This window comes from Prionailurus viverrinus, chromosome B3 (assembly GCF_022837055.1).
Source record: "Prionailurus viverrinus isolate Anna chromosome B3, UM_Priviv_1.0, whole genome shotgun sequence".
NCBI lineage: Eukaryota > Metazoa > Chordata > Mammalia > Carnivora > Felidae > Prionailurus > Prionailurus viverrinus.
Genome location: NC_062566.1, coordinates 13,943,645 through 13,969,227, shown reverse-complemented (window position 1 = coordinate 13,969,227; position 25,583 = coordinate 13,943,645). Strand labels below are relative to the sequence as shown.

At 46.4% G+C, this 25,583-nt stretch overlaps 1 protein-coding gene across 4 annotated transcripts in view; it reads left to right on the top strand.

Moving 5' to 3' along the window:
• The window catches only part of ADAMTS17 (ADAM metallopeptidase with thrombospondin type 1 motif 17), a 352,557-nt gene that overhangs the window by 70,050 nt on the left and 256,924 nt on the right, over nt 1-25,583 (top strand). For all 4 annotated transcript variants that reach the window (XM_047864329.1, XM_047864330.1, XM_047864328.1 and 1 more), the window contains exons 5-7: nt 3,854-3,937; nt 4,665-4,822; nt 11,877-11,920. In XM_047864329.1, the coding sequence (XP_047720285.1) occupies nt 3,854-3,937; nt 4,665-4,822; nt 11,877-11,920 (286 nt within the window). The remainder of the gene's footprint in view (nt 1-3,853; nt 3,938-4,664; nt 4,823-11,876; nt 11,921-25,583) is intronic.

Genomic DNA, 25,583 nt, shown 5'->3' with positions numbered 1-25,583 from the left:
GACAGCAGAAACCCTGGGTTTGGGCAGCCAGATTGGAAAATGGGGCCCCTCGACGGAGCTTTGGTTGTTTTTAGCTTCCTTAACAACCATGGAGTGAGATGAAAACCTGTGGTGTTCCAGGCAAGCTCTGTTTGGAGGAAAAATGACATCAATTTCACCCCATTACCATGTGAAACAGACAGGAAGCCTCTCTCTGGTGCCCAGAGAAACTGTCACAGTGTTAGAGCACTCCCCGGTCCTCACACGCCAGCAGTCATCCCTGGGAAGCCACTGGGGGGATTGTAAACTGCAGGTGGCCGGGCCCACCCCAGGGTCTCTGGCTCAGTGGCTCTGGGGTGGGCTTCAGAATGCATTTCCAACAAATGCCCAGGTGCTACTGCTTCAGGGACCCCACTCAGAGGCACTGTGCTAGAGAAAGAGTTCTTTACTACATGGGGGTCTGAATGGGCACCCAATGTGATTGGAGGGTGTCATCCGCGGTCCCTGTCTGTCCTTGGGGAGGCTCCAGGTAGCACAGGTAGGTGGTGCTCTTATGAAACCCCTGCACTGGCCCTTGAACAGCTCCTCTCCGTGTGTCCCCATCACCTGCTTCTTCTCTGGCCCTGTCTGCCCCTCCCTGCCTGTGTCCCCAAGTCGCCCAGGCAGGAGAGCTGCATCGTGGTGCTGGCAGTGGGTCTACCCGGCTTGGCCCCCAGGCTGCCAAGGAAATGTGACAAATGCAGTCAGGGCTCTGAACACTTGCCAGGACGCAGCCAGAGCTGGACGCCGGAGACAGAATTTCCAGACGATTGGCGGTGCTGTTCCTTTGCCCAACCAGGTGTCTCCCTAAACATCGTATGGCTGCCGCCTCCAGGACTTCTCCTGAGCTTGAATTTCCATGGGGAAAAAAAGACGAGGAGACTTCGTTACATGTCTTTGGGGCCTGCTGCTTTGTGTTTGTGGCTGCCATCAGATTTTCGTCTGGCTCTCCTGGCTTGGCTCTGGGTCTCCACGGAGATCCTGTGCTCCGCTGAGCTCTGTGGGAACATGGTACGGTGCCCACCAGGTGGCGAGGTGCTCTAGCTGTGGTCAGGCTCCCAGATCTGCTTTCCTGGATGTGAATACCCTAGGCACACATCAAGGGGAAATGTCTGCCTTCGGTCTTGCTAGAGAATGTTGCTAGGGCATGAAGCTTCTTCCAAAAAAATTAATTAAATTCCAATTGTGGTAAAATACATACTAAATTTACCATATTAGCCACTTAAAAAAAATTTTTTTTAAGTTTAGTTGAAAGAGAGAGAGAGAGAGACTGGGGGAGGTACAGAGAGCAGGAGACACAGAATCGGAAGCAGGCTTCAGGCTCTGAGCTGTCAGCATAGAGTGGGATGTGAGGCTCCAGCCCATGAACCAGGAGACCATGACCTGAGCCTGAAATGGGATGCTCAGCTGACTGAGCCACCCAGGTGCCCCCCATCTTAGCCATTTTTAAGTATACAGTTCAGTGTTGTTAAGTGTATTCACACTGTGCAACCAAATCTCTAGAACTTTGTCATCTTGCAAAATTGAAACTCTGTACATGAAGCAGTTCCCATCTCTCACCCCTTCCTCCCAGACCCTGAAGTATGAAGGTTTTTCTTCCCCTCTGTCTCACATCCTTTTTACCCCATGGGAAACGACTGAGACTTTGGGGCTCATGGTTGTACAGGATGCACAGAACTGTCATCAGCCCAGCAAGGAGGAGATGGAACGTTCTGGAGAGGCAGATTGTTCCTATAGTTTTGCTGTCCTGAAATTTGCACTATTTCATGCAGATTCTTTATGCCTCCTTTATGTGCTGTGTCTCAGTACTGTTGAGAAGTGCTTTACTGTGTCATTCCTTTAAACCTTCTTTAAACAATATCTTTTAACATCTTTGGCTGGGGTTGACATTTTAGGTGATGAGTAGATTGCACCTTGAACCCCTGTGCAACTTGCATTTTCTCCCTCAGAACTTCAGGGTTTCATTCTTACTTTTTTTTTTTTTCATGTTTTGAATTGAGGTTTTCCAGTTTGGGCCCAATCCTACTGCTGAATATTTCTGGAAAAATTTGAATTGCAGCCATTGGGTGGTTCTCAAAATATCAAAACAAGGAAAAAGTTATGTGTTTTCCCCTTCTTCACCCAGGTTTGGGGATAGGTAATTAAGACATGACTTCAGAATTGGCCTACAGATGGTCCAGTGTGAAAAAAAAAGAAAAAGAAAAAAACTGCTATTTTGTTCTTGAGGAGAAAAAATGGGGGGTGGGGATTAAGAACAGAACAACTAAACGTGTTCTGTTTTTCCTTGTGGGAAAGAATATTAAATTACACAAAGATTTTATTTTGCTTTAATAATAGTTTTCAAAGAGTAAGATCTAAGCAATGAGACAGCTAACTCCTTTGTCACACAGATGCTCAAACATCATGCGTGCCTGGCTTCTGACGTTTGTATGCCAGACGCTGTGTCCAGCTTCATGTGGCCTGAATTAACGGTGACTGCCCTGTCTGCTCTGGTGCTTGCTTTATGTTGCCACCAATGTACCAAGGAACACAGTACCAGCTGGAGAAAGTTCTAATGTCCCTGCTGCAAAATTCTGCCTCCTAGATTGTGTCTGTCAGAAAGAAAACAAAGTAGAATATTCAAAACCATGTGAAATAAGAGAAAAAGAAAAACTGTATGATCTCACTTATATGTGGGATCTAAGAAGACTGAACTCCTAGGTACAGAGGAAGCGATGGCTGGTTGCCAGAGAAGGGGGTGGGCAGTGGGCAAAGTGCACTTTTTCAAAAGGCTCTCCTCCCTGTTCTCTCTATATCTTAAACACCTACATGATCTACCCCTGGGGCACCCCCTACCTCCTGCTTTGTCCATGTTACAGGAAAGGGACCCATGGATCCTCACATTCAGTGGGTTTTTCCCATCCAGGTCAACTTTGATTCCTCTGCCTTGTTTGAGATTTCTTATCTCTCTTCCCCTTGAAACGCTTTCCTTTGATTTTTTTTGATATTGAGGTCCTTATAATTAGGTTCTACCAACAAGAGGTGCAAAACTGAGGGACAAATCCTCTTTTATTGCTGTGCCTCTATCTCCATGACGTGCCATGGTTGGAATGAGGACTTTAGGGAATAAAGAAGGAATATGGTCTTATTGGCCGGACAAGCCTGGATATGAATTGGGGTCATTGTTAACTGACTGGGGGTATTGAGCAGGTGGTGTTATCTTGGTGAGCTGAGGGTGGTGGAGATAATGTCAAAGAGAAAAAACTTGATGGGTTGTGATGAGGGTTAGAGATGACACAGGCTGGCACATGGCAGATGGCTACAGGCATTGACCTCCCCCCTCCCCTACATGAAGGTCCCTTTCAACCTCCTGCATAAAAGCCAAGAATGGGAGTTTTGAGTTTTCTATCAGAATCGTCTAATATCCATTCCTCCTTTCAGAATCTGCTGTCCTATATCTTTTTAACAACTGATTTCCAATCAACAGTGTGCCTTTCCCTCCACATCCTCATCAACACTTGTTATTTCTTGTCTTTTTGATACTCATCATTCTGACAGGTGTAAAGTCATATGTCATTGTGGTTTTGATTTCCCCTGATTGAGCATCTTTTCGTGTGTCTGTTGGCCATCCATATGTCTTCTTTGAAAAAATGTCTGTTCACATCATGTGCCCCTTGGATTATTTGTGTTTTTTTGGCATTCTGACTGATTATGATTAACTGAAGTCCATAGTTTATTCAGACGTCATTAGTTTTTATCTAACATCTTTTCTCTGTCCCAGGATCCCATCCAGGATACTGCTGTATTTTTGTTAATTTTTATATTTACACCACATTTCTTTTTTCTCTCTTGACAGGTGTACAATATGTTTCAGCACCAGAGCCTTGGAAGTAAAGTGAACATCCAAGTTACCAAGCTTGTCCTGCTACGGCAACGGCCTGTAAGTCCCCAGGGGTGCCCTTTAGAGTGTGCAGATGGTGCAACTGGTCTTGAAGTTTCCTGCTTGCTGTTGAGAGCTCAGGAGGTTTTCAGTCTCCTCTGTGGTCCCTGGCTTTGCAGATGGCAACAGCATGCCCTGGGCCAGGGCCTGGGGATGTCCAGAGAAGGGAGGGCAGGCACTGTGACTCGAAGCTTGCTGTGCACATAATCTGCTTGGAATCTCGAGGGAGCCCTGAGCAGTGGACCTGTGCACATCCTCCCTCCACCCCTAGCACATCTCATGTGTGCAATCTGGATGGGGAGGTCTTTGGAAGCCCTCTGGAGCTTCCAAATTTGGATTCACTGTAGAGTTGTTTTCTGGTCTTTCAGTTGAGTGCATTCCCACGTGATAACGTCGCCTTGCAGAGGCAGGCAATGAATTTGATAATGGGAGACTAATGCTTGGTTGGGTACACTGTTCAGTTTGCCAAAAAAAAAAAAAAAAAAAAAAAAAAAGAGAATAATAACATGGTCTTCATTTGAACTTACAAATAAGGCCCTGGTGGCCTCTCTCTGGGTCTCTGCATCTTCCATCTTCCTACCGGCATTAGGTTTGTATCTGGGGGAAGCACATCATCGAATGACATCCCAACAAGCAGCTGTCTCCACACTATATTCTGAACATGAACTCAGGCTTCCCTGGGTGTTTGCTTCTTTAACTGCCCTCCCCCACCCCTGATTTACTTTAGGCCAAATTGTCCATCGGGCACCATGGTGAGCGGTCCCTGGAGAGCTTCTGTCACTGGCAGAATGAGGAATATGGAGGAGCCCGATACCTCGGCAACAATCAGGTTCCAGGAGGGAAGGACGATACGCCCCCTGTGGATGCTGCTGTGTTTGTGACCAGGTACAGCTGGATTTGGTCTGTAGCTGGAAATGTGATGGGGAAAAGACATTTCCCTCTTTGGAGGGGAATAGAGGGCTATTTGCTAGGAATTCAGGCTTGGAAATCAGACCTGGGACCACCTCTCTGAGCCTCAGTTTCCTCATCAGTAAAATGGGGATAAATGATAGTACCTACCTCTGAGTTATGAGGATTCAGTGAATGTGGGAAAATGCTTTTCTTTTCTTTTTTTTAATGTTTATTTAATTGAGACAGAAAGAGAAAGAGAGAAAACGCTAGTGGGGGAGAGCAGAGAGAGAGAGAGAGAGAGAGAGAGAGGGAGGGAGACAGAAAATTCAAAGCAGACTCTGCAATATCAGTGCAAAGCCTGATGTGGGGCTTGAATTCACGAACCACAAGATCATGACCTCAGCTGAAGTTGGACACTGAACCAACTGAGCCACCCAGGCATCCCTGGGAAGGGTTTTTCACAGTGCCTGGCCCAGAGTAAGGGCATGATAAATGTTAGCCATAATTTCTGCTATTGCTATTATTAGTATAAAAGTACTGAAATCCTGATTATCCAGGAGTCCCAAGCAATTCATCTATTACCTCTCCCCTGCACCAAATATAATGTTCACTGGGAAAAAGCTAACTCGTGTTTGAGGCTGCCTCCAAACTGGCTTAAACACACTATTATGGGGGCCGCGGATACCCCGAGTTCCTGTAGGAGGAGGTCCACGTCGGCACACATGTGCTGTGCTCAACCCCATCCACGGGACCCTCTCAGGACAACAGCAGTGGGCAGAGATGCCTGGGGAATTCACATGGCGGTTCTGCTTGAAGTAGGGAGCTGAGCTTCTTTCCAGACTACAGAGGTGGACTTTTCCAGACTGAGAGGGAAACCAGGGGCCAGCAGTGGACAACAGAAACCAGGGACAGCCTTGTTTCCACATAGGCGGCAGCAATGTTATCTTAGTCTGCCAGGGCTGCAGTAACAAATTACCACCAACTGGGTGTGTCAAAACAACAGAAATTTAGTCTTTCACCGTTTTGGGGGCCAGAAGTCCAGGATCAAGGTGTGGGCAGGGCTGTGCTCTCTCGGAAGCTCTAGGCAAGGATCTTTCCTTCTTCCTAACTTCCAATGGTTGCCTGCAGTCTGGCATTTTTGCCTCGTAGATGCATCATTCCAAACCCCACCCTTGGAATGCTAAACTTCCAAGGTCACTACTTTGAAAGTGGTTTGTATCAAAACTATATAAAATGTACAGGTTCTGATGTTCGTGAGAACTTTCCCCATGTAGTGTCTTCCCTGAAGTTTCATTGCTTGGCTGGGTCAAGAAAGCACAGGCAAGTGGTCTTGGTTTGGGAAGAGTAGCCACTGCTCCCCTCCCCTTTTTTGTCTAGAGGCAATAATAAAGGTCACTGAAATCGGTGTTGACAAAGCTTCTGGATGAGCTCTTGCACAAAATGCCATCTGCAGACGTGAATGCACCCTCAGCCTGAGAAGGCTGCCAGTTAGGCTTTCTGGCTTTCTTTTCTTTTTCCTGCTTCCAACAAGCCTATTTACTATATTGGAAATATTTGGTATAAACATGTTGGTTTTCTACATCTCACACCCATCAGGATGGCTGCTACCAAAAACAAACAGAATAACAAGTGTTGGCAAGGATGTGGAGACATGGGAACCCTTCCTTGAGCACTCCTGGTGGGGCTGTAAAATGGTGTGGCTGCTGTGGAAAACAGTATGGAGGCTCCTCAAAATACTAAATACAGAATTACCGTATGATCCAGCAATCCTGCTTCTGAGTATATACCCAAAAGCATTGAAAGGAGGGTTTCAAAGAGCTATTTGTGTACCTATGTTCCTAGCAGCATGACTCATAATAGCTAAAAAGTGGAAGCTACCCAGGTTTCTTTTGATGAATGAGTAAACAAAATGTGGTCCATCCATGCAACGGAACATTGTTCAGCCTTACGAAGGAAGTATGTCTTGTCACATGCGACAGCATGGATGAACCTGGAGGACATTAGGCTAAGTGAAATACACCAGTCATAAAAAGACCAATGTCGTATGATTCTATTTACATGAGACACCTAGAACAGTTAAATTCCTAGACACAGAGTGTAGAGCTGGAGAGAAGAAGGAATAGGAAGCTAGTGTTTAATGGATATAGTTTCAGTTTTGCAAGACGAAAAGAGTTCTGGAGATTAGTTGCACAGCATTATAAATGCATTCAACATCACTGAACTGTACACTTGAAAAACGTTTTAAGAGAGTAAATTTTATGTTCTGTGTAATCACAATAAAACAGTTTACAATTTTTTTTTCTGGTTAAGCACCTGGGGGGGCCGGGGGTGGTGGTCCTGAATACATGGGGTGGTTCTGAGTATGGGTGCTGGGGAGGGGGGGACGTCTGGTGGCCCCGAAAAGCAAGGTTCCTTCCGCTGCAGGCAGCACCAATGCAAAGGCATCCTACGTCTCGGTTCCCTGAGGCCAGCTTGGGGCTGGGATTCTCTTTCCCGGTTTCATGCTGACATCTGATGAACTACCTGAGCAGTCGAGGTGTTCCTCTCACCTGCTTCTGTGGAGCTGCTGGACCGAATCGGCCAGTGCCCAACCCGCTCTCTGGGTCCTTGCAGCTGTTAAATGCAAGGCCTCCCAGAAGGACAGGGGAGGCAGCGCCAGAGTCGGGGCTGGGAGCCGAGTTGGCTGCGAGGCATTGTTTAATAATTAGAGGCCGAGAGCTGCAGTTCCTAGGTTGGGATAATAACGGGCTGATGTTTTCACGTGGAAATTGGGTGCGAGACAGCAGCTGCTCTTGAGAAACAGCCCCTTCCTCCTGGAGTAATCTGAGCTGAGGGTCTAATCACAGCTTGCACAGGCCAGGAGGTGTTTGGGGGCCAGTGTCCCCCAGTCCTGGGACTGAGACTGGCTAATGCAAGGGTTTCTTCTCTGCACCCCCCCCCTTATGCGCTGTGGCTGAGCCCTAGAGTGCATTCTCCTGGACATCCACCAGCCCTACAGATGGCCAGCCGCAGAGATGTGAGCATGACATCATGTCCAGCAAAAGCTGCTGAGCCAGAAGCCACAGAAGCTGGCTTTCTGGCAGCTGTGGTCATGTCTGGGGCTAGAAAACACCTCTGAGTGAACTGAGTCTGGGACCATGTGGGACCCACACAGAGGACTGGGGTCCAGGAGGCTTCAGCACCTGGCACAGCTTTACCTTTGGCCATGCATCTTCCTCAGGAAGCCATGAAAATAGGATTTCCCCCCAAACCCAGCTCTGTGCTCCTGGGAAGCACCTGGAGCAAACATGCAGGGCCAGCTTGGAGCTCAACCACAGGTACACCTCCTGCCATCCCTGAACCTTCCCCTCCATGTAACTCCATCCCACTCCCTGGGAATCGTCTTCTCTTCAGACTTTGACCAAGAGGGTCTCTGGCTGGCTTTGCTCATGGTGAGGGCTCAGTGAGTATCTGTGGAGCATCACGTTACATTTTCCTGGGGTTTCCAAACCAGGAAGCTTGCTGGGCACGTTGAAAGTGGTCTGGAAATGTATGTCTGCCAATAATAAAGGAGCCACTATTTATTAAGCCCCAACTGTATGCCAAGGCAATCGGTTATGCACAGGATTAGCTACATAAATTGTGGGGCCCAGTGCAGAAGGAAAATGCGGGACCCCACATGACAAAGACTTTCAAGATGGTGATAGCAGAACAGTAAAAACCATGTTGCAGGACGGGAAGCTTGTGAGCACACAGGCACAAAGCACACCAGGTCACAGAGGTCCACACAGCCTTCCTTCTCTTGAGGAACAAGCGGCGGAAAGGGAATGGACTAGAGACTATAGAGTTGCATTGGGACCTCACTTGAATCCTACAGCCCCTGAAAGTGGGTTTGGCATGAATTTGCGGTGGGAGCACCTGAATATGAAGCTGCCCCTGCAGCAACATGGCTTGTGTTTTCTCTTCTGAGAAACAACCTTGGCAGGAAGGAGAAAGAAGAGTCAAATTTTGGCTGACTCTTTTAAGCCAGAATTTTTTTTGTTGTTGTTATTACTTTGAGGATGAGAGAGAGAGAGAGAGAGAGAGAGAGAGAGAGTGTGTGTGTGTGTGTGTGTGTGTGTGTGTGTGTGTGTGTGAGCAGGTGAGGGGCAGAGAGGGAGACAGAGAATTGGAAGCAGGCTCCAGGCTCCGAGCTGTCAGCACAGAGCCCGACGTGGGGCTCAAACTCACACACTGTGAGATCATGACCTGAGCTGAGCCGAAGTCAGACACTTAACCGACTGAGCCACCCCCGTGCCCCTTTTAAGCCAGGGTTCTAATTGAGCTTGCCTCTGTCCTCTGTGAGCGACTGCATTTCCTCCCACTTCCTCAGGTGATGCAATGGATGGTGTTGCAGGGTCCATCATTTGAGATCACCTGTTTCCCTTCAGGGAAGTCATGGGATGAGAGAATACACAATGCTCCTGTCAGCCAACAGGGCTGGCTATCCCCAAGATGGCACCCGTGAAGTGGGCACCATCTTCTTGGTTCTGTTTAGTTCTTGACTGTGAGACTTGTGGTCATGTGTGATTTCTCCTTTTGCCCAGGCTTCAGTTGCTCACTCTGGGAAACCCTGGAACAAGGCATTGGGCCAGCTTGGTTATTTAAATGGAAGGGGTGTCAGATCAAGAATGTTGAGTTGGGGTCAGATCCATACCAGAGCGGCGAGCATCTATATGTCCCTAATTTTACTTGTTTGTTTTTCTCTCTGCTGCTACTTCTTGCACCTTCTACTGCCTATTACTTAGTCTTTTAAAAGGTCATCTTTTTTTAAAAGATTTTATTTTAATTCCAGTTAGTTAATATGCATTGTTATATTAGTTTTAGATGCACAGTATAGTGATTCAACACTTCCATGCATCACCCTGTGCTCATCACAGCAAGTGTACTCTTCAATCCCCATCATCTATTTCCCCCCACCCCCCAACTCTGGTAACCATCAGTTTGTTCTCTATAGCTGAGAGTCTGTTTCTTGGTTTGTCTCTCTCTTTTTTCCTATGTTTGTTTGTTTTGTTTCTTAAAATCCACATGTGAGTGGAATATATGGAATGTGTCTTTCTCTGACTGGCTTGTTTCACTTAGCATTATACTGTCTAGCTCCATCCATGTCGTTGCAAATGGCAAGATTTCATTCTTTTTGTGGCCAAATAATAATCCATTTTATGTATATACCACATCTTCTGTATCTATTCATCAACAGATGGACACTTGGGCTGCTTCCATAGCTTGGTTATTGTACATAATGCTGCTGTAAACATAGGGGTGCATGTATCTCTTTGAATTAGTGTTTTTGTATTCTCACTACTGGGCATTTACCCAAAGAATACAAAAACACTCAAAGGTCATCTTTGACAAAAAGAAACAAAAACAGACAAACAAGAAACCTCAAGGCTTCCTTTTATGGCTCTTGTGGTTATCCTCTCTCCATTTCCATGAAAGTTCCCTTGGTTTTGGGGTAAGGTTATGAAAAATGTGGGGTTTTTGAAAATTTCCTTTTTCCCTTTATTAAGATTGTTTTAAAATTGATGATAAAAGTAGAAGGGCTTGCTAGGAAAAAATTAGAAACTTGTAGTAAGCAGAACCCAAGGGCGCTGCTGACAGGATTGGTCCCCGCTCCTCCTCGATGTCTCCCTGGCCAGTTTCGTGGCCACACCTTCCAAGCTGCCCCAGCCTCTCCCCCAGGCTTGCTGGCTGTCTGGCACATCTGGTTTTGTACATCAGGACTCCAAGTGGAATCTGTGGGTCTAAGTAGGCAAGTGGAGTCTTTGACAAGCTTCAGGTGAGCCTGAAGCAAAGCCAGAGTCAGGAACGCACAGACTTTTCTCTGTTTCCAGGGGATCCCACACAGCACTGAGAGGCATCAGGCACGGGTTACACTTTGGAGACAGATGAAACAGAACACACTGCACATTGGATTGGGCTTGACATGGAGGGAGAAGGAGAGATGACCATACAAAGTTAGGTTGGGAGAGTACCACATGGCCTTCTCTGTCATTGTGCCCTTTGTGAACAAATGGGTCGGATCCTTCCCTGAGAATAGGTTGTGACAGAGGGTAGGAGAAGAATTGAGGACACTGATGCCAGGGGACAGAGTGTCAGAAAGGGGAAAGATGGCCCAACCCAGACCTGCCGTGTTCTTCCGTAACTTGGTTTAGTGTCAACCTTATCCGGCTGGCTTGTCTGGAAGAACTTGGAAAGTGAAATGAGACGTGGCTTCAGAACACACCTTGTAAACCTGAAGGAATTTAAGGGAGTGGGTGCTTTCTCTCAGCCCTCCATGGGCCTCCATGAGAAGATGAGCATGGGGCCCTGGAGGACCAGGCCACTGCTCTTCATGGCCGGTCCCAGGCAGGACATTGCCCCAACCGCTGGTCTGGTCAGCCCCTAACTGTGGGAACTTTGGGAAAGTATCATGGGAACTCTCTGGTTTGGGAAAAGAAGGGCCCAGACCTGTTGTTTCACACATGAGTGGCTAGAGGCCACAGCGAACCCCTTGTACCTGTGGAACTGGGGCTGGACCAGTGCTCTTCCCACACAGCCACACACCTGGGGGATCCTGGGAAGCTTTAAAGGGCATAACTTTCAGACATTACTTTTGTTGTCTTCTCCTGTAAGTGCCATTTGGTCACTTCAGCATCTAAGGCCAGTTGCTACCCACGTCGAGGAGCTTGTGGAGGTCACTACAGTTTGACGATAGTGAATATTAATCGTCTCTGATGCATGATTTGCAAATGTCTGTTTCAAGAACTTTCTCAGCTGTTGGGAGGGAGTCCTCCCAGCAACTGAGTGTTAGGTGGAGTCGTTAAGCTATAAAAGGGGGCTTTATGTGGGGTAACTGGGCCTACGAGGTGGGCACTGTGGATGGGTTACTCTTGACAAGTGGCTAATTGGTGTTCTTCACTATAAGCTGGGCCACCCGAACCAGTAACAGAGTAGGATAACCAATCGGGCTTCATTGACAGTGTTTTCTTCTCCCATTCTTGGGGGCCACTGCATACACCTGACCAGGTCTGTCTTTGTTTTTTCTCAGGACAGATTTCTGCGTACACAAAGATGAACCGTGTGACACCGTTGGTAAGTCTAGAGGCAGAATAATAATAATTTAAGGGGCTGCCGCCCCCCCTGTGATAATCTGGAGACTTGGTAAGACTTCTAGTTTGGAGGAACTGTCCTCAGACACACTCTGCCTTTTCTGTTGCCTCTTTTCTTATAAATTGGTTCTTTGACTTTATTTTACTTCATTTTTTTTTCCTGATAAATGTTGAGGTTGCTCATGGCAGAAGGTGTCCAAACAGATGCTTAATAAGGAAGGTATGAAAAGTTAAACCATAGAAGGTGTCTCCAGGGGCTGCCTAAAGGTGACTGTGGCTGGGGACACAGTTGGCACTGAGCCTCTTGGTCACTCATGCAGGAGGGGAACCCCCCCCCCACCAAGTTAACACAGTTGTCATGAGACAAAAGCTTACCGTTTACTCTCGTGCATGTGGGTGATCTTTACCAAGTGTCCTACAGGTGACTGTATGGGGGTGAGACACGTCTCCTCTGCCAGTCTGGGCACCAGGCTCGTTTCCTTCTGGTCAAATGGTACTGAGACCAACATGTGGCGCTGACAAGGCACATTTTTCTTCTTCCCCTTCCCTCCCTTCCTCCCTCCTTCTACTTTTGCTTCCTCACTCAGCTTTTTCTTCATTTGCCATTTTTTTTTCTCTTCTATCCTCAGTTGTATCTGGCTTGTTGTTGACATGTTGTAGGTTTCAAACTGGAACCAATCTTTGAGCATAGGAATAGGGCCCTTGGTTAACAGAGGAAACCCCAAGACGGTTTCCAATTTTGACTGCTGTAGCACTAACCTTTATCCACCAGGAGGTTGAAATATTGTACTGCCAAGAGCAAGATTCTGAACGTGATGTGCTTTGAATTGTAGTAAAATGGTATGGGATTGAAAAATATATATTATTGTGGAATTCAAATGTTTAAAAACCTGTGTTTCCTAGGGAGTCCTGGCAGTGGGTAATCCTGAGCCTTTGGGCCACATATGAGCTGGGTGACCTTGATCATTTTAAAGTAGGTGGCTTAAAAGGCCCTACAAAATCTAGTATGATGGGGGGTGCCTGGGTGGTTCAGTCTGTTAAGTGTCTGACTTCAGCTCAGGTCATGATCTCACTGTTCGTGAGTTCAGGCCCCTCGTCGGGCTCTCCCTGACAGCTCAGAACCTGGAGCCTGCTTCAGATTCTGGGTCTCCTTCACTCTCTGCCCCTCCCCTACTTGTGTGCACGTACTATTTCTCTATCACTCAAAAATAAATAAATAAACGTTACCAAAAAATCTAGTATGATGATAGCTAGCATTCATGTCACATTTTAGAGTTTTTGAAATGATTTTTTTTATCTTCTATTCCACCAGTCCCCTAAACAAATCTGGGAGACAAGTGTCAAAAACTGCCCCACCAATCCATGCTTCATTGTCAGGGGCTGTCTCCATAAAGGAATCGCTATGCAAGTGCATCATAAAATCGGCTCCAACAGAGGGATAGCTGACACCCGTCGCAGTCCAGTTGGGGCTTGAGGAAGACCAGTATCCCTTGGCAGAGCCAAAAAAGCATGTACTATTTCAAGGAGTGGCTGTTCCTTCCCAGCATTTGTTCACAAATCAGCTTCTGCACTTCTGCCCAGCAGGGGGTGGGGGTTGAGGCTGCTCCAGACCCCTCCCACTCCCTGTGCTAGCCTCTGAGGAGATACCCGTTGCATTGCCCTTGCCTGAATGTCTTTCCCAGAAGACTCTGTACCAGGCAGAGCCAAGCTCTGCCCTTCACCTGTGTGACCTGGTACAGGGCTTTCAAGTCTTGGTCACCACTGTTAATTGATTGATTGATTGATTGATTGATTGAATGCATGCATACACGCAGATGAAGGAATTGCAGGTTTTCTTTCATATGATTTATAGCTGGCTTTCTTTTGAGTATATAATTTTCACATCAACCATCAATTGTGATTATGTACTCTATTTCAGACCCCCTGTTAAAGAGTGAACAGCTAGTTCTGTCTTCCTTCTTTCTTCTGAACTAGTTCACCTTGCTACTTAAGTCCCATCTGCTAAGGCTATTCTATTGAAGTACCATAGATTGGGCTGCTTAAACAACGGAAATTTGTTGTCTCATGCTTTTAGAGGCTGGAAGTCCAAAATCAACATGTCGGCCCTGTTGGTTTCTCCTTGAAGCCTCTCCCCTTGGTGTGCAGATGGCTGCCTTCTCCCCCATGTCCTTAGCTGGTCTTTCTTATGTGTGTCTGTGTCCGGTCTGCCTCTTTTTTTTTTTTTTTTTTTTAATTTAATTATTTATTTTGAGAGAGAGAAAGAATCTCAAGCAGGCTCCGCCCTGTTAGCACAGAGCCCAGTATGGGGCTCTAACTCATGAACCATGAGACCATGACCTGAGCCGAAACCAAGAGTCGGACACTTAACCAACTGAGCCACCCAGGCGTCCCCTGATCACCTCTTCTTTCATGGATACCAGTCATATTCCATTAGTGCCCCACTCTTATGACCTCATTTAACCTTTGTTACCTTTTAAAAGCCCTGTCTCCCAATACATTTACATTGGGAGTTAGCACTCCAACATAGGAATTTGGGGGAGGGGGGCACAATACAATCCATAGAACTATTCATTTGACACTTTGCATACTGCTGGGGAAATCTTACGTCCTTATGTGACCTCCCAGATGTGTGTGTCTCATTTCCTCCCCAAAGTCTTTTAATTGCATGGACCAGCTGTAATAATTCTTTATGTGACAGCCGGTTAGCTCAGGGCTGAACTAGCCCCGTCTCTTACTTCCTTATTGCATGCTCTTTCCAATACCTCAGTGATTTTCAGCTTTTACAAAGGAAATGAATCCCTTCCTTGAAAACAAAAAATAGTTACATGGTGCTTTTGTTTTAATGTGTCATAATTTATTTGTACTATTAAGTCAGTTCGTAAGGACAATGGTGAGTCCAGGAAGAGAAAAATTTGAAAGCTGGGGTTATGACAGGCTTCTAGCAGTCTCATTTGATCTGTTTCTGTGCTTTTTTAACTTTTCATTTTGAAATAATTATAGAATAGCTGAAGGTTGCCAGAGTAATTCAGAGAAGTCTCTTGTACCTATCACCCCACTTCCTCCCATGGTTACATCTTATGTAACCGTAGTGTTATTTCCAAAACCAGGAAATTGATTGGCACAATGCAATGAGCTAGACTACAAATTCTACTCAGATTTCACAGGGTTTTTGCATGAACCCATTTTGGGGTATGTTTTTACATATGGTTCTGTGACATTTTATCCCATATGTAGATATTCATCCAACCCCCGGGAGAGTCAGGAGCAGAACCAGTCCATCACCTCCAAGCAACTCCCTTGGGCTGCTCCTGTAGAATCTCCCTTCCTCCCTCCCTGCCTCCCTCCCTTTCTCTAACCCCTGGCTACCATGTATCTGTATTCCATCTCTGTAGTTTTGTCATTCCAGCATCCAATTTATTTTTGTATTTTGTTTTGATTCCACGGAATGGAAAAAATAATCTGAATCACATAGATATGTGGTTGCCAGTGCTAAGAGATTTTGAACAGCTGCCCTCAAATCTCAGGATCCAGCTCTACCAGGAGGGCTGTGCCCTGGGTTCTGCAGAAAATGAGATAATGTGGTACCTTGAGAAACTTAGGAAAGCTTGGGAATCGCCAGTGTTTTATAACTTGGCATATTACAGTGTTTTTTTGTGTGTGTGCTTTCTTGTTTTGATTAGGGTATAACTTACATATGGGAAAGGGTGCAAATCTTGGTGAAATTTTAAGTTATGCCTATGCGCTTTTTTGGTATTTATTGAAATAGTTTTAAAGCTGCATTTTGAATTCTATTTTAACCTATTTTTAAATGGTGGTAAAATGTATATAACATAAAACTTATACATAAAATCTTAACCATTTTTAAGTGTGTGTTTCAGTGACATTAAGTACGTCTACACTGTTGTGTGATCATATGTATGTAGTCTCAAAACCACTACTCAGATTAAGGTATGGAATGTCATCTGACCCCTTCAAAGGTTCCCTCCTATCCCCTCCCAGCCACTATCCCTCCGAAAGTAACTTACCATTGTAAATGTTTTATTACTGTCCTGTAAAGTAGCTTAAAATAGATTTAAAAGTAAATTTGAACGATCCATTTGGAGAATCTCTGAGGTAGTTAGTAGAATTTGGGGTTCTGTTAAAAATACTTCCCCTCAAAAAAAAAAAAGGGGGGGGGCGCCTGTGTGGCTCAATTGGTTAAGCATCTGACTTCAGCTCAGGTCATGATCTCACAGCTCATGGGTTCGAGCCCCGTGTCAGGCTCTGTGCTGACAGCTCAGAGCCTGGAGCCTGCTTCGGATTCTGTTTCCCCCTCTCTTTGCCCCTCCCCTGCTCACACTCTGTCTCTCTCTCTTCAAAAATAAACATAAAAAGAAAATTTAAAAATACTTCCCCTCTACATTGTTCCATCTGCTTTAGCCCATTTCAGCAGACCAGGACCCTGATTGCAAGGAGCAAGCAAAAAGGGCGTTTATCAGAAAGGGGCTGCCATGACGGTGGCAAATCTGGTGGGAACACAGCACCCTAGGCAGCCCTGGCAGGTGAGGCCATAGACACCATGCAGAGGTCAGTGTTGGGGCCTGTAGGGAATGGCCTCCATCTCTCTGCACAGCCAGCTGTTTTTCACCAGCTCCCAGTCCTGCCCTAGGTCACCTGCGCGGGATGTGAGGGGAGCTCTGGCTCTTTGGGCTTGCGCAGGGGGGGCTATACTGCTTCCCACAACAATGCATGGGAAGGAGTTCTCCATGGGGAGGGGGGGTGGTCTGCATGCTTTAGCCAGGAGGAGGGATGGATGCTGGACATTCCAGAACCACCAATGTTCACTACTCCTTTCAGTAAAGATTGAAATATGAGAGACCAGCATATCTGCAGCTTACTGTCTGTGCACATCACAAGGGTCCTACTAACAGAGGCAAGGGGAGCTTCCCTGGCCCTAACCAAGGTGGTCCCGACCCCTGAGGGGGCTCGCCAAGATCTACCACACTGGATAGGGATTTGCCTACACAGCCTGAGTGAACATGATTTTAAAACCATCATACCTTATGGACCCTCCCTCCCAGCTCTGGAAGGAAAAGGGATGGCACCATAGAGGTTCTGCTGATCTCTACCTTGGAGGAGGACACACACAAGAAGAGACAACTCAAGGCAGGAGGATCTGGAAAAACAGCTTCATCCCTAAGAGAAGTAACTGTCCCCCTCACTGAGGGGAGGGGGGGGCGGGTGCTTACTTTGCACATTACAGACCTTGCCTTTGTGGGGGTTGGGGGTGGGCTTTTCCTTTGTTGAATTGGTTCACCCTGAGCCATTGGCTTTGCTGCCAGCATCCTGAGGAAAATGCTGCCCTAGGTGAGAAGGGGTGAGGAGTGCTCAGGAGTGTGAAAAGGCAAGACCTCTGGAAGCCTTTGTTGGCCGTTCACATTCCCACATTCCTCTTCCCAACACACATCTCTGCAGCCTGGATGACCAGACAGATTTTGGTTCCATGGCATTTGTCCTGCTCCCACATTTAGCTGTAAACTGAGCTGTGGTGAATTTTTTTTTTTGATAGCCACCTTATTCAAGCTTCACTAATTTAATTACTGGGATTTATATTTTTCCTTGTTTGCCTTCATTTTTTTAATTAATGGAAAAGCCTCCTTTACCCGTGCCACTGCCAAGTCAAGGGATGTGATAATCCTGCACAAAGGACAATGGAAATAAATGTTCGGTGGCCTCGTGAAGTGTTTCACACACAAGGCCAGGGAGATGCTGCTGAGGGGCTCCAAGATGGGTCCATGCTCTGGGGCCCTGCTGCTCTGCACTGAGGGTCCCATGGCTATCCCTGAATTTGGGAGGAAGGAGCCCTTCCCTATGTGGCCCACAGCACTGGTGCTGAACTCCCTGATAGGTGTGGGCAACCCAGTGGGGACTTCATGGATATGGCCACTGACCTCCACATAACAGGTCTGTCAATGAGGGAGGAAAGGCAGAAAGGAGCATCACCCACCAGGATGAAGGTTTGGGGGACTGATATTTCTGCTTTGGAGGTCTGTTTCAATCCAACCTACACAGGGCCACGGAAGGAAGATGTGCTGGGGAACCAGTGAGAGACGAGGGAGGGTGGGGCTAGTGTCCTAACACTGCACCTGTTGGGTTTTTATTAAGTGCATCAAGGAGTTCATCAAGCTCTGAACTATGTCATGTCTAAGTAGGGCTTAGGCAACTGGTGCTGTGGCTGAAAAAAGTATGTAGATCCCCTCTGCCCTCTTTTGTGGAATTTCCTTCAGAGTGCACATTCATTTTTATGTGTTTTCATGGTAGTGTTAAGTCTTCATTCTGTGAGGGTGTATTTGAATTGTAGAGATGTCAAGGTTCTGTTTGCTGAATGAGGCTGGAAAATTTGTTTGGGATAAAAATACAAAAGTTTTACTCATTAGACTTGAGCTTTGGGTTTCTTTGTTTCTGAGAGCTTTCCTATGGGTTTGTTTGCTTTATTTTGTTATTCCTTATGACCTTACAGAAGTTAGGGTTCCATTTTGCCACAAAATTGTTTGTCAGAAGTAGTCTCAGATGATTGCCTCTGATTACCCCGTTGAATGAATAAGTTCTTATGTGTTTTCCTTATAACCCCACCCCATGCTGGGCACATGTTGCTTCAGTGTCAGGCTTACCCACACTGTGTCCTTTGTGTCTACTCTGAGAGGCTTACAGAGGAGAAGGCATACCATTCAATGACATGTTAGTTGTCCCAAATCAGATGACCTTAGGTCTTCGGCAAATTCATCTGTTTTTTAGAAGTTATATTGGTATTTATAGTCAGGCTCTTGACCATGATATGTGATTTTTTAGAGGTTTTAGGAAAGGTTTCAATTTTGGAAATCAAATATGCATGCATCTAGCAATCAAGGATTCAGACTGTTTGGACAAGTGCTGCCTTCCTCATCATACAATAAAAAAAAAAAAAATAGTCCATCCCTGTAAGAGGGTTAGGAAAGTTGCATTTTGTTAATGTTAGAGCTTTGCTCCCCACAAATTCAGCTTGGATTTCTCAGCTAATAGTTTCTGGGAAAGCTAGTATATACTTCAGTAAGCTGGCTTCTTCTCTCACTCATTCAGCTTTAAATGTAGGCATAGATTGTTTTCTCAAAAATGACAACTAAGTTGTGTCTGGATGTTGGAGAGGGTCTTCTAAAAGACTTTCCTAAGAGCCACCATGCCTAAAGAGAACAGAAGTGGACAAGAACGGGGTGGCTCTGGGGAGTTTCCTGCCTGTTTACCTCTGCACAGCTATCCTGTGGTGTGACTTGAAAATAGTATCTGGGAGAATAAAAAGGTGAATGAATGTGTGTGTGTGTGTGTGTGTGTGTGTGTGTGCGCACGCGCGCGCACGCACACGCGCGCAGGCGCGTGCACACGTGTGCACATACATGCCTTGAAACACATGCCTAACTACACACATGTATGGCAGAAGTGCATAGTGTGTGTGCATACTTCCTGTATATTGAAGTCTGGAGGGGCTTCTTTTGTGCCCACAAAATTCTGTGAGTTCCCTAGAAGGGAGTCGCCCCAAGAAGGCCTGCCTGCCCTGGCGATAACACAAGAACCCAGGGCGGGAGCTTTCTGTTTGGGACTTGGCGGGAAGTCCACACGGAAACCAATTGCCCCAGGGGACTGAATTCAACTTTTCTTCTTCCTTGTGCCAGGGTCATGTTCAAGGTTACATAATGGCTGAAATTTTAAAATGGTGAAAGTACATGGGTCTGTTTTGCATGGGGTAGGCTTCTGCCAGCCCTTTGGAGATCGCAACTCTATTTATTTTGGAACTACACAGAGACCAACAAAACACGTAGCCATGGTTGATTGCCTTTGGGGCTGGAAATCAACAGGGCTGAACAGGAAAAAAACCTGGCCCCTGCAGGGTTTCCAGCTGTGGCCCTTCAAATGTAGGCTTTGGAATCCTCTTCTATGTTCAGCTCAGAAAGTGTGTACCTTGTGTCCTTCCCCAAGACTGCTGATTAGCCCCTTCCCAGCTTCTGTGCTCAGGTGGCTTGAAGGGGATTCTGAAACAGATGCCCTTCCAGTGACCTTTCACCTGCACATAATGTCGGTAACATTGGTGTCAGGCCACAGTCTGCCACCCTATTTATCACGGGCCTTGGCATGATATGGGCAGAGGCTGGCTGTCTCCATTGCTCCCTCTGCGTCTCCATTTCTCATGGCCAGAGGAGTGCTTTATGATTAGCTTGGCATGAAGTGGGATGCTTCATCTCATTATGGTACTGCTCTGCCTCCAGTCATGCAGTTCTCAGTCCCAACCCTTTATTAACTTTGTGAGAAACAATAACAACAAAAACCCTCTCTGAATGGGGCCCGGGGCAGGGAAGAAGGACAGGGAGTAGAATCATAAACAGGAAACGAGGTCTTTGTGAGATGCCTTTTGTGTGATTGTGAATCCTTGAACATTCTTGGAGCCTGCATGCCTCCTGCTCGTTGAAAGCCTCAGGAGTGAGCAGGAGGTGAGGAGATCAGCTTTACATCTGCAGTAGGTCCAGTGAGAACAAAGAATGGGAGAAGTGCTCCCACTGCTGCTTTCTTTACAGTGTGACCCTTGTGGTGGTCTCTTATATCACCCAAAAAGTCCCACCATCTTCACAGTGAGCACTGAACCATCCTTAGGGACCATGGTTGGCTTAGTGTGGTGGTCTAAGCATTGGCCCTGTAGCTAGACCTGGGTTCGAGTCCTGCCTCCACCAGTATCCTTGCATGAGTCATCTAAAATCTCCAGCTCTGTTTTCTCATCTGTAAAATGGGAATAATAATGCCCAGGGTTATTCTCAAGGTTAAACAAGATGATTGATCCCACTCATTAGGATGGCTGTTGCCCAAAAGAACCCCAGAAAATAGCAAGTTATGGTGAAGATGTGGAGGAACAGGAGCCCTTGTATAGTCCTAGAGGGAACATATGGTTTATCTGCTATGGAAAACAGTATGGCAGTTCCTCAAAAAATAAAAATATCATCTAGGAATTCCTTTTCTAGGTATATACCCAAAAGAAATGGGACTTGAATAGTTATTTGTATGTCCATATTCATAGCAGCATTATTCACAAAGAAGCAATTCAGGGTATCCTTTGAACAATGAACAGATAAACAGATAAATAATGAACAAATACACACACACACACACACACACACACACACACACACACACGGGAATTACTCAGCCTTAAAAGCAAAGGGTTTTCTGAAATATGCTATAATGTGGATAAAACTTGAAGACATTAGGCTAAATGAAATAAGCCTGTCACAAAAAGACAAATAATGTATGTTCCACTTATGTGAGGTTCCTAGAGTCATCAAAATCCCAGAGACCATGTAGGATGGTAGTTGCCAGACATTCAAGAGGAGGAAGGGTGAAGAGTTAGTGTTTGATGAGTGTAGAGTTTCAGTTTGGGAAGATGGAAAAGCTCTGAAGATGGATGGTAGTGACAGTTGCAAGACAGTGTTTGTTACACAGCAATGTGAGTGTCTTTAAAGCTATTGAACTGTACACTTAAAAATGGTTAAAATGGTAAATTTCGTGTTATATATACTTTATCACAATTTTTTTAAGTGAGATGGCCAAAAGAGCTAAGTTATGAATTTTATTCACTCCCCCTTCTTTTCAAAGATTTCTTCTGAGAAAAATTAATCAGGATGAGAGAAGTACAATTCCCAGAGAAGGAGGTTCTTGTGCTTTCCTCCCTGGGAGGCCGAGTGGGAGGTGATGAGATAGAAGAGGATGAGACTCTAGGTGGGGGGAAGAGTGAAGAGACGAGAGAGAATTCTGAGCAGCATTGCTAGGGGGTTGAATTGTAGTGCCTTCATTAATATTCTTAGAGAGATGCAAGTAGGGGTTAGGAGGCCTTTTGCAAGTTTCTTGGTTGCTAGGTATGCTTCTTTGGCTTAGATTCTAGGGTCAGATTGGACCATGCAGGCTCTGAGACTTAGTGAAGTTACTGCTGATATTTTTGGCCCATGGGGCCATCATTGTCTGTATCTGGCATTAAAGTCCTCACTTTATAGTTGAGTCAAGAATTCACTTTTCAGTGACTGCTCAACTGTTGGACTCATGGTATACAGAGCTGGGGTTGGTCACATTCAAGCCATGTGGTCAGTGCTCAGAATTAACCACAAGGTAGGATGTGTGTGACCTTCCAGAGGCAGAACTACAATTTGGGGAAGAATGTTTGTGTGTTGCTTGTATATTTCAGGTAGTTTACCAGAATCCTGTGGCCTTTGGGCTCTTAAATGGAAGGACCCCCAATTCTCCTGTATGAAGTTGAAAGTTGGCTCTGAGGTTTCTAGCTCACTTTCTATAAATATGAAGCTTAACACTTAGGAGTGCTTCAGAACAGGAAGAAGAGATTATGTCAGGCCAGCCTGTTGGTCTGTTCTGTTGCACAGATACCAGATCTGGGCCTGGATGTTATCTAGGGTTTGGATTCAAACAACCTTTGTAATTACTGGCATGGACAACTTGGATCAGAAATTCCTGACGAGCGCTGTTGTATGGGGGAGGGGGGGGTGGTTTCCACTGATACATTGGAAAGGCTAGGTCCTGGCTAGGAAGGGGCTAAGTCTTGATTAGGAAGGGACTGAGCCATGGTTGGGAAGGGGCTGAGCCATGGTTAGGGAGGGCTGAGTCCTTATTAGGAAGGGCTGAGTCCCAGTCAGGAGGGACTGAGTCATGGTTAGGAAGGGGCTGAGTCCTAGTTGGGAAGGGGTTGAGTCCTGGTTGAGAAGGGACTGAGTCCTTATTAGGAAGGGCTGAGTCATCGTTAGGAAGGAGCTGAGTCCTGGTTAGGAAGGGGCTGAGTCCTAGTTAGGAGGGACTGAATCATGGTTAGGAAGGGACTGAGTCCTGGTTAGGAAGGGACTGAGTCCTGGTTAGGAGGGACTGAATCCTGGTTAGGAGGGGACTTGAGTCCTGGTTAGGAAGAGCTGAATCATGGTTAGGGAGAGCTAAGTCTTGGTTAGGAAGCTGCTGAATTTTGGTTAAGACATGTTGCTGACACAGTCCAGGGTGTTATGGAAAGACTGCTAGCTGATATCCACACATATTTTTTCTCTCTGAGTGATTAAATTTCCCTGCCTTCCTAACAATAGGTGTGGCTAAATGACTGCCTTGTCCAGTGGGAAGGAGAGTAGAAATGATTTCTAGGCATGGCCCTTACAAATCTCTCTGAATAGTATTGGAGGTTCTTTCTCCATTGGATGACTGGCAAAGGTTCCCCAGGGAGCTGCAGCCATGGACCCTAACACATTGGATTCTATGTGAGTGAGAAGTAAAATGTGTGTAGACTCTGAAATTTGACATCTTGTCTGCTACTGCGCTTACCTCTAATGACCAAAAATGCCAGAGTCTGAGTACATATAAGACTCTGTCCTTGAGGTACTTGGCAGTCCCGATACAGTGAGGACTTCTGCTCTGGGGCACTGACAGGACAGCAGCACCGTCTCCACGTTCAGGCTGGAAGGAACAAATCTGGCAGGTGTCCCATGGGGTGTGGGGAGGACAAAAGACAGAGCCCAGAACCTTGAGCATTCTTCCCACGAAGAATTAAAAAGCAGTCTTGGAGTTGGAGGGGAGGAAAACCTATTTTTCTTCTACCAGTCTTAGGTGTCTTGGCTGGGTGCCTGTCAATTTGACTGACAGAGGATAAACTAAGAAGAGCAGACAAGTTTATTAACACATGCAATGCACATGGGAGCATTGTGCAGTAATGGGTAACTCCAAGGGTAGTTAGAACTCAGGCTTATCTAGCATCTTTAAAAAAAAAACAAACAAAACAAAAAAACAAATACAGTTTTAGAGAAGTGACCAGACAGAGGCAAAGGACTTTGGGTTTCTGTAGTGACAAGTCTTAGGAAGACCTATGGTCGATAAGGGCTGGTTTAAGCCTGTGTTGATATATAGATTCCTCTGGTGCCATCTCTGGGCTGATAAAGTTCTAGGGTTATCTCTGGTGATTAACTTCTATGGAAAGGAGAAGGAGGCACCTTTACAAATGCATGTTCTGCTTTTAGGCAAATGGGGGAAGGACAGAGATTTTCTTGTAACTGCTTCATAATTGCCTTCATTCAAAATAATCCTTATGCCCAAATGGCACATTTTGGGGTGGTGTATTCTACGACTCCTCAGACTTCACCATGATCTTTGGGGAAATTCCTTCCCTTGTAGAAGGTATTGAGGGCAGAGAAGGGAAGAGAAGTGCAAAGATTGCTGTTCCTTGAGATCAGTACTGAGGGCCAGGGAGCCCATCGGTGCTGAACAACTCCTATCTCTTGAGGTGGTCTAAGTGTGGATCAGCAGTTTCCCAGCTTTGATCAAGAGTCCAGAACCAGTCTTGGGCTGGAAGTGGAGCCCAGAGTCCCTCACGTGTCTGGAAGGCAGCAGGTGGGCATTGAGAGGAGTCCTGTAACAACTGGACCACCCCGTGTGAGGGGAGCAGATTCACTGATGAACCAGCATGACCTAGGGCTTTAGGGTTAGGGCATGCTGTGACTGAGGGTGAAGAGAGATGTCCAGTGATGGTTTTAACCTGGAGACCACCTCCTCCTTCACTAGCCAGGGGCCTGGGAGCCAATCCTGAGGATAGGGCATATTTCCCCAGAGGGTGTACAGTCTCCTGCCCTGAAGGTAGTAAGGCCCTGATGGATGAGATTCACATTAGATTTCTTTGTCAAGTTGAGTAAATAGTGGTGTTGTGTCCTTGTCCATCCTTTTCCTGGCCACATTGGCGTTCTCTCTGCAGTGCCCTGGTTCTCAGTCCAGTAGCACCAGGCAGGTCAAGGAACCTAGCATCTCAGTAGACATCCACATGTGGACAAGATGGCAGCCTCTGTGGTCCTAGAGCACTTCTTTGGGGCTCCCTTCTCCAGCGCTGGAGAGGGTCCCTCTTCTTTGCTCATGTCCACAAATGGTAGCCTCTTCTAGCTCTTTATGCCCTCTTCCATCTCCTGTTGGTCAAGGGCATTGTCTTCACCAGCTTGGGCTGCTGTAGCAAAATACCATAGACTGGGAGGCTTAAATACAGACCTTTGTTTTTCACAGTTCTGGAGGCTGGAAAGTCCCAGATCAAGGTGTTGGCCAATTCTGTGTCTGGTGAGGTCCAGCTTCCCAGCTTGCAGATGACCTCTGTGTCCTCACTAGTGGAGAGTGAGCCAGTGAGCCTGGTCTCTCTTCCTCTTCTTACAAAGACACTCATCCCCTCATGCGGGCTCCACCCCCGTGACTCATCTAAATCTGATCACCTCCCAAAGGCCCCCACCTCCTAAAGCCATCTCACTGGGAGTTAGGGCTTCAGTAAATGGGAAGGGGGGTGCTGCAAGCACGCAGTGCATAGCAGGCAGCAGCAGGCAACAGTTTAGCACCTCACGAGCCTGGGAGTGGTGCCAAGATCCAAGCCTTCTTTGAACTTCCCTTGGAATGTGGAGGAGCTTTGCTTTCAACAGAGCCTTCTGCTGTATCCTCACACCGGACCCACGTGGCCAGATGGCATCCATGCTGCTGCTCATCCTGTCGTCTGGTGGTGACAGAGCTGCAACTAGGAGCAGCTACCGTTTGTTGGGAACTTGGACATCAGAGACTTCATGCTTTTATTTTTTATTTTCTTAAGATGTTTA